Consider the following 9,796-nt stretch of genomic DNA (forward strand, 5'->3'; position numbering starts at 1 on the left):
TATATACACAGAGGTGTTAGTCTGTGGTACATGTTGTTACTCTGCGTGGCGCTTAGTATTAAGATGATAAAACAAGGTCTGGTGTGTTGTATTTATATGGACAGATGGTGTTAGTCTGTGGTTCATGTTGTGACTCTGCCTGGCGCTTAGCATTAAGATGATAAAACAAGGTCTGGTGTGTTGTATTTATATGGACAGAGGTGATAGTCTGTGGTACATGTTGTTACTCTGCCTGGCACTTAGCATTAAGATGATAAAACAAGGTCTGGTGTATTGTATTTATATGGACAGAGGTGTTAGTCTGTGGTACATGTTGTAACTCAGCCTGGCACTTAGCATTAAGATGATAAAAGAAGGTCTGGTGTGTTGTATTTATATGGACAGAGGTGTTAGTCTGTGGTACATGTTGTCACTCTGTCTGGCACTTAGCATTAAGATGATAAAACAAGGTCTGGTGTGTTGTATTTATATGGACAGAAGGTGTTAGTCTGTGGTTCATGTTGTCACTCTGATGGGCGCTTAGCATTAAGATGATAAAACAAGGTCTGGTGTGTTGTATTATATAGACAGAGGTGTTAGTCTGTGGTACATGTTGTGACTCTGCCTGGCGCTTAGCATTAAGATGATAAAACAAGGTCTGGTGTGTTGTATTTATATGGACAGATGGTGTTAGTCTGTGGTACATGTTGTTACTCTGCCTGATGCTTAGCATTAAGATGATAAAACAAGGTCTGGTGTGTTGTATTTATATGGACAGATGGTGTTAGTCTGTGGTTCATGTTGTTACTCTGCCTTGTGCTTAGCATTAAGATGATAAAACAAGGTCTGGTGTGTTGTATTTATATGGACAAAGGTGTAAGTCTGTGGTTCATGTTGTTACTCTGATGGGCGCTTAGCATTAAGATGATAAAACAAGGTCTGGTGTGTTGTATTTATATGGACAGAGGTGTTAGTCTGTGGTTCATGTTGTTACTCTGCCTGATGCTTAGCATTAAGATGATAAAACAAGGTCTGGTGTGTTGTATTTATATGGACAGGGGTGTTAGTCTGTGGTTCATGTTGTTACTCTGCCTGATGCTTAGCATTAAGATGATAAAACAAGGTCTGATGTGTTGTATTTATATGGACAGAGGTGTTAGTCTGTGGTACATGTTGTCACTCTGTCTGGCGCTTAGCATTAAGATGATAAAACAAGGTCTGGTGTGTTGTATTTATATGGACAAAGGTGTAAGTCTGTGGTTCATGTTGTTACTCTGATGGGCACTTAGCATTAAGATGATAAAACAAGGTCTGGTGTGTTGTATTTATATGGACAGAGGTGTTAGTCTGTGGTACATGTTGTTACTCTGGCTGGCACTTAGCATTAAGATGATAAAACAAGGTATGGTGTGTTGTATTTATATGGACAGATGGTGTTAGTCTGTGGTTCATGTTGTCACTCTGATGGGCGCTTAGCATTAAGATGATAAAACAAGGTCTGGTGTGTTGTATTTATATGGACAGAGTTGTTAGTCTGTGGTACATGTTGTTACTCTGCCTTGTGCTTAGCATTAAGATGATAAAACAAGGTCTGGTGTGTTGTATTTATATGGACAGAGGTGTTAGTCTGTGGTACATGTTGTTACTCTGGCTGGCACTTAGCATTAAGATGATAAAACAAGGTATGGTGTGTTGTATTTATGTTGACAGATGGTGTTAGTCTGTGGTTCATGTTGTCACTCTGATGGGCACTTAGCATTAAGATGATAAAACAAGGTATGGTGTGTTGTATTTATATACACAGAGGTGTTAGTATGTGGTACATGTTGTTACTCTGCGTGGCGCTTAGTATTAAGATGATAAAACAAGGTCTGGTGTGTTGTATTTATATGGACAGATGGTGTTAGTCTGTGGTTCATGTTGTGACTCTGCCTGGCGCTTAGCATTAAGATGATAAAACAAGGTCTGGTGTGTTGTATTTATATGGACAGAGGTGATAGTCTGTGGTACATGTTGTTACTCTGCCTGGCACTTAGCATTAAGATGATAAAACAAGGTCTGGTGTATTGTATTTATATGGACAGAGGTGTTAGTCTGTGGTACATGTTGTAACTCAGCCTGGCACTTAGCATTAAGATGATAAAAGAAGGTCTGGTGTGTTGTATTTATATGGACAGAGGTGTTAGTCTGTGGTACATGTTGTCACTCTGTCTGGCACTTAGCATTAAGATGATAAAACAAGGTCTGGTGTGTTGTATTTATATGGACAGAAGGTGTTAGTCTGTGGTTCATGTTGTCACTCTGATGGGCGCTTAGCATTAAGATGATAAAACAAGGTCTGGTGTGTTGTATTATATAGACAGAGGTGTTAGTCTGTGGTACATGTTGTGACTCTGCCTGGCGCTTAGCATTAAGATGATAAAACAAGGTCTGGTGTGTTGTATTTATATGGACAGATGGTGTTAGTCTGTGGTACATGTTGTTACTCTGCCTGATGCTTAGCATTAAGATGATAAAACAAGGTCTCGTGTGTTGTATTTATATGGACAGATGGTGTTAGTCTGTGGTTCATGTTGTTACTCTGCCTTGTGCTTAGCATTAAGATGATAAAACAAGGTCTGGTGTGTTGTATTTATATGGACAAAGGTGTAAGTCTGTGGTTCATGTTGTTACTCTGATGGGCGCTTAGCATTAAGATGATAAAACAAGGTCTGGTGTGTTGTATTTATATGGACAGAGGTGTTAGTCTGTGGTTCATGTTGTTACTCTGCCTGATGCTTAGCATTAAGATGATAAAACAAGGTCTGGTGTGTTGTATTTATATGGACAGATGGTGTTAGTCTGTGGTTCATGTTGTTACTCTGCCTTGTGCTTAGCATTAAGATGATAAAACAAGGTCTGGTGTGTTGTATTTATATGGACAAAGGTGTAAGTCTGTGGTTCATGTTGTTACTCTGATGGGCGCTTAGCATTAAGATGATAAAACAAGGTCTGGTGTGTTGTATTTATATGGACAGAGGTGTTAGTCTGTGGTACATGTTGTCACTCTGTCTGGCACTTAGCATTAAGATGATAAAACAAGGTATGGTGTGTTGTATTTATATGGACAGAGGTGTTAGTCTGTGGTACATGTTGTCACTCTGTCTGGCACTTAGCATTAAGATGATAAAACAAGGTCTGGTGTGTTGTATTTATATGGACAGATGGTGTTAGTCTGTGGTTCATGTTGTCACTCTGATGGGCGCTTAGCATTAAGATGATAAAACAAGGTCTGGTGTGTTGTATTATATAGACAGAGGTGTTAGTCTGTGGTACATGTTGTGACTCTGCCTGGCGCTTAGCATTAAGATGATAAAACAAGGTCTGGTGTGTTGTATTTATATGGACAGATGGTGTTAGTCTGTGGTACATGTTGTGACTCTGCCTGGCGCTTAGCATTAAGATGATAAAACAAGGTCTGGTGTGTTGTATTTATATGGACAGATGGTGTTAGTCTGTGGTACATGTTGTGACTCTGCCTGGCGCTTAGCATTAAGATGATAAAACAAGGTCTGGTGTGTTGTATTTATATGGACAGATGGTGTTAGTCTGTGGTACATGTTGTTACTCTGTCTGGCGCTTAGCATTAAGATGATAAATTGAAACAAGGTCTTGTCGACTCAGAGGCAGTGTCTGATTGGTGTGTCCATGTTAAATTGTTATATGACATCTATGACACCAGCATTAGTTCTGACTAGTGCAATGATCGACACACATATAAACGCACGTACATGAACACACACACACGCACGCACGCACGCACGCACGCGCGCGCGCGCATATATACACACATACAAACATACACACTCGCACATACATAGACATAAACACATATATACACAAACATACACAAACATGCATACATGCATATATACAGACATACATAAATAGAGACATATACAAATATGCACCCATATGCACGCACAAACATAAACACACTCGCATATACAAACATACACAGATACACACACAAACACACACACACACACACACACACACACACACACACACACACACACACACACACACACACACACACACACACACACGCAATAGCCTCACAAACAGAACCCTTTGCGAATTGTTAATGACATTAAAACTAATTTTTGCCAAAGGCACAGAAACAAGCAGCAAGTGGCGGCATGAGCGACTGTGTATTCGATATTTGCATGGTGGTGTCGAAGAGGTGAGGTGGGGTGAAATGGGGTCTAGCGTCCAAGATTATTGTGCTTATAAAGTGACGCGCATGCACGTGAACATGTACGTGTGTGTGTGTACGTGTGTGTGTTAGTGCGTGCGTGCGTGCGTGCTTGTGTGCGTGTGTGCGTGCGTGTACTGGTCCGGACTTATTTAATGCCGATTTACAGTGCTAGTTCACTGAGATACCATGCCGAGCCAACCAGTCCTTGTTTTATCACCTTTATACCGAGCGCCAGACAGGGTATCAACAAGTACCATATTTTAACGTATTTTGGTATGACGCGGCCGGGGATCGACACCCGAACCTTCTGCTCTCCGGGCGGACGCTCTACCACAAGACCACGGAGGCGGTCAGGTGGCGACGAAGAACGTGGCATAGTGGTGTCAACATATAAGAGCGCTAGGTTATGAACAGGGTCACAACATCCTATACAACCCTAAATGCTCAAACAGCCTTGTATCATTTCAGTACTCACTGACTATCAGCAGAGTTTGGTAGAGGACAAGCACGGCTCGAGAGGCATCCATGTTGTAGTGCCTGCAAATAAAAATAAATAGTTATCATATTTAGCTGGGATTCTTTTGCATAATTTATTCCTCCCAAGTCGAACCAAAATGTATGATTCAACATGTCAAATAATAAAGCAGGCACCTGCTGTATTAAATCACCAAGTTAAATACTACATACTGCTACAGGACACCACACCGATGTGACTATACTAACACCGATCTAGATGTGACTGCAGCTAAATTAAGTAAAGTCAGTATTCTTCACCTATATTTTACTCTATCATATGAAGTTATCATATTTTGTAAATGAGAGTGAGAGTGTATGTGCGGGATCATACATGCCCTGTATCGGTTTCACATGAAAGGCACATAGGTGTTAAATTTTCTCTATAACTTTCTTTGGGAGTGCTTTCAGCTTCTGCTCCAGTGTCGGCGATTAATTAGATGGAACTAAGTTATTTTATATCAATGTACTCTTTGATCTTTTTTCGAAATACTCTAACACTTACGTCAGTTGATATGGGATAAAGATATAATTCCCGACGATGTGAATAGTCATTAAATATTGTTTAAATTTTCCGAAACAATAAGCATTTAAAAAAAATAATAAAACATGATATTTGTTTGGGAGATAACGTTTAGGGGAGCAGTTATTAGCATTAATTAAGCGAATGCTCCGTAACCATGATTTATGCCTGTAACATTTGTTTATTATGTTCACACTTGTTAATGACATAGATTCACGTGTAATATTAATCTAATATTTTTAATCAGCTTGCTTACAACCAATTTGAATATTTATTTTAAGATTGCGTTCATTTTTGCAGTTATTCCCTTTAAGCTAAATAATGCAATCAGCTGTATATATTGTCTGTGTTAACAGTAATAGCTGCTACAAGGGAGGCAACTCTATGTGTTAAAGGCCTGCAGCGAACACTCAGTTGTAGCGAGGGGGGAAGTTTTGATAAGTCTATGTCAGCATGGACAGAAGAATGGAATCCGTTTGGTGTTCCTTGCTATTCCAGGCACCTGTCTGTGAGAGATCCAGACCGACGGAACGAAAATGGCTACAAAAACAAATTTAGCATTCACGCATTCATTGCATTCCTTGTAAAATCAAACCCATGACTCATTACCATTGTACAACAGTTACTAAGCACCATACAATTTGACCAGGTTACATGTTGAGGCGATATATTTGGCAGGCTGGATGCGCAGAAACCGACATACTCTGTTCATGGATTTGCAAGCGTGAAACGTTTGTATGTGTTTTATTCCGTTGGCCTCAGTGATTTTTTTCACAACACATGCCGGATGTACTTTTCTACGTTTGTAAGGAAATCGTTGGTTCACAAGTCTCGAGAGTCCTGAAATTATTTTCCCGTTTTGAAATTAAGATAGAAAAGGTCAATATTCGCAACCACACACATCGTATTACGACATGTTTGTATTGAAAAAAGTTAAACTGGTATAAATAAGGATGTGGTTGCCAGTAATTTATTAAATTAAATAAAAATGTATGTGTTTTTGCATTTGGAATGGTTTACAGATATATGGAACTGTGAAAACAATGTGTTGACATCTGATTGATCGCGTTCACTCAATAGATCTACCTCCCTGATGTTAAGACTCTTTTGACTAACCACAGGCTCATATTTATATGCACGATCGCTGTCTGGTCACTGAGCGAAACTTAACATTTTCATGGATGTCTGGAGAACACAACAGAGTAGCAGTCTGCAAGGGAGCTCTCCATTGTGACGTTAGGTCACATGATGACAACTCTCGTGGTCGCCGTTCGTGACCTACTGGTGTTATTCCGGAACAAGCCGAATAGCGACTCGCCCCACTCTCGTGGCTATTTGTGCGACCTGGTTCCCTAAAAGAGCAAACGGGCTAAAGAATTGTCAACTCGTTGTGTGATGATTCACGTACTTTTCTAAATATATTATATTATTTCAGATGCAATTTAAAACACACCAGGACACGCAGTATTACACAGTATGATTGAACATATTTAACAGTATATTGGGTATAGGTTTCGATGCAAGACATGTGTAAAACAAAATAGTATTCATGAGGGATTCCATGATAGGCCAGGGCGACGAGTCTTCTTGCAAGTCACGGAAAGGGGTGAGTGGTGACGAACCATCGCAATTGGTAGAATACAAAAGGTCACTCATTTTGATATAAAGGAAATAGCCTAACGTTTTTCTAAAATCATTTATTTTAATCAGTCTACGGGCATGGCACTATTATGCATTATTATCGGGAAAAAAACCTTGCGTATTTTTCATATAATTTTACACGGGGAGCGAAAATTGATCTGGGAAAGGGACAACTACAGACTGTTCACATTTCCTTGTATATATACGGTGTTCGTAAACCATAGCCGTTTCCCCTATAATTGGAATAATATCATTATTGTTTTGAATGGGTCACTGAACACATTATTACAGTAAAGAAACATGCTTGCGTACTTCAATATCAATTAAACGGGAGACGAACGTTGGCATTGGACAACTCCAGATTGCCTTTTATGGGGTGTTGGAAAATCATCGCCCCTAACCCTGGAATTATAAAATAATTATTTTGAATATGTTCGCCACTAACTGGCCATCCTACACATTATCATGTGAAGTAAACATCCTTGTGTACAGACTACTTATAATGCCTTGAAAAAAGCCTGTTGGAAATCCCCCCCCACCCCCAACAATAAGTTTAATACAATTATGTTGAACTATTTACGCTTTTGACAGGTCATTCTTAAACAATATTAAATAAACAAATGAAAAACTATAAAATAAAGCAAACCATGCTCAATGTCACACCAGAGTCGAAGTAAAAACACTATTTTTATGAAAGGTTATTTTACATTACTGTAGGTTTTCTTCTATAGCTGGCATATTCACAGATACCCGTCTTCTATGTTTGGTTGATGCTACTTACATAACTACATACTACAGTGTTTATATGTAAGGGAAATAGGGTTGGAAAAACAAAGTAAGGCAGAAAGTGAGCAGGGCTCACTAATATCCCCGACCTCCACTCCAACATCTGCTGGGGAACATTCTACATATTGGAGATATATTGATGTCTTAACGTGTCAGCTGACTTTTCTTACAAAGCACAATGATATAACACAGCAATGGCATGATTCAAAGATGCAGTGGTGCATCAGCGGCAAGCTTAGCCGGATACAGTACACTTGACCTGACATGAGTTTGTCGCCGGATTTCCTTTCAGGTCGAAAGTATACAAATAAGTTCAAAACATGAAAAAAGGCAATATTTTCTCTGAAAATTCATTTATCGAAATAAGTAAAAATTGTCCAAATAAAGTTTAAAAATTGCTGTATTTTTTCAGAAACCCAAATATTGAAATGAAACTTTGCACTGCACCACTCCTATTGATAAAGAACGTGTTCGCAAAGTGTGAGAGAAAATTGTATGCAGATATTGTGTAAGATTTTATGTTTCTTAAATGTACATCCATCCAGTTATTAAAACTGACCATGTTTTTTTTCCATATTTAGTTCTGTCTTTTTCAACATGATGACTTATGCTGATGTGACCACAGATATTTCAAGCAGGTGACATTTGGTTCGGAACTGTGGGTGATGTGTTTAGCTAAACTGTGCACTCATGGACATGTAATAGCTGTTGAATGTTTTTTTTTAATTTTGAAATAAATATATATAACGTTACTTTTTGAAATCTGTGGGAAATAATTTCGTTGTGTGTTACCATGACAGTAGCACTGCACGCAAATAATCAATTGGAAAGAGTCGCGTCCCTTGCAAAGCGTCATACCACTCGATAAAAAAAGCCTTAATCTGAGATAGATATTGATGTGATCAAATCTCGTTAATTTCCGAAATACGAGTAGATTTTTAACACTGCTTTATTAATGATATGGCATTCAGAAATGTATTTTTTTATCAATATACTTTCTATCATATGCTTATTAAATGCTTTAATCTACTATTTCGATGGTACAGTTCCTTTGAGGAAAGTATCGCTGTATGATGCCTCGCGAAAAATATACCCCCAGCGTTGGGGAAAGCCCCACACTTTAACCACAGCAGTCTGACACGTGTTATGTTCTCCTATATCACTTGGGTATGAGGACAGCATCAGTGAACAGCATGGCGACTCTAGTAGCTGTTTATGTAGCGTCAGCGTGTCTATGAACAATAGAACAGGTATATGTGTATGTGCGGAGTGCGTCACTCGCCTTCACCACTGGGGGTATGAGGAGAACATCAGTGAACAACATGGCGACTCTAGTAACTACATGTATATGTAGCGTCAGCGTAACTATGAACAATAGAAAAGGAATATGTGTATGTGCGGAGTGCGTCACTCGCCTTCACCACTGTGGGTATGAGGACAGCATCAGTGAACAGCATGGCGGCTGCCAGTGAGTACATACCAAGCCGCTGGCGCCTGCGCATGCACCGAGAACATCAATACAAAGACAGAACATGAGGCAATCTGGTACATTACACTGGTCACTTACCGTACAACGCAGAAACTACTGCTACAGTCAAGACTACATTGTTAATCCCGATGTGGATCTCCGTCTCTCTCGGTTAATGATCCGATATCTGCACGTGTGTGTCACTGCTTTGTGTTGTTAATGCATTAGGTGCATAGCTATGTAGGTCAACCGAGGCCTGCGCATGTCGCAAGCGAAATAATAGACTGGGTAGTTAGTCTGGATTGTATAAAAGATCATGACGTCAGCTATTGGAATACGTTTTATCTTAATCTAAGTTTCTAAGTGTGATGTTGAGCAACAAACAAGGAAATAGTGTTGTGTTGTCTGCTTCCTATTTAATCATGTGTTTTACAACCTCATTGCGTGGACAGGTGAGGTGAGGTGAAATGGGGTTTAACGTCACGTCAAAGATTATTGCACTCATATAGCGACGTGCATGTACGTGTGTGTGTTTGTGTGGCTGCTTGTATTAGTCCGGACTGATGCCGATTTATAGTGCTAGCTCACTGAGATACCATGCCGCAGTTTAACATGAATACCCCACTCAGACACAGTATACTGACTC

General features: G+C 39.5%; 1 protein-coding gene across 4 annotated transcripts in view; it reads right to left on the reverse strand.

The window, feature by feature from the left end:
• The window catches only part of LOC124117599 (serine/threonine-protein phosphatase 6 regulatory ankyrin repeat subunit A-like), a 28,577-nt gene extending 19,155 nt beyond the window's left edge, over nt 1-9,422 (reverse strand). For 2 of the 4 annotated variants that reach the window (XM_048396535.1, XM_048396534.1), the window contains exons 1-2: nt 9,250-9,422; nt 4,695-4,756 (exon numbers count right to left, since the gene is read on the reverse strand). In XM_048396535.1, the coding sequence (XP_048252492.1) occupies nt 4,695-4,746 (52 nt within the window). In that variant the 5' untranslated portion in view covers nt 4,747-4,756; nt 9,250-9,422. The remainder of the gene's footprint in view (nt 1-4,694; nt 4,757-9,249) is intronic. The other 2 variants (XM_048396536.1, XM_048396537.1) reach the window with 1 other exon arrangement.
• Between the last annotated feature and the right edge of the window lie 374 nt (nt 9,423-9,796).

Source organism: Haliotis rufescens, unplaced genomic scaffold (genome assembly GCF_023055435.1).
Source record: "Haliotis rufescens isolate VD_foot unplaced genomic scaffold, xgHalRufe1.0.p SCAF_150, whole genome shotgun sequence".
Lineage (NCBI taxonomy): Eukaryota > Metazoa > Mollusca > Gastropoda > Lepetellida > Haliotidae > Haliotis > Haliotis rufescens.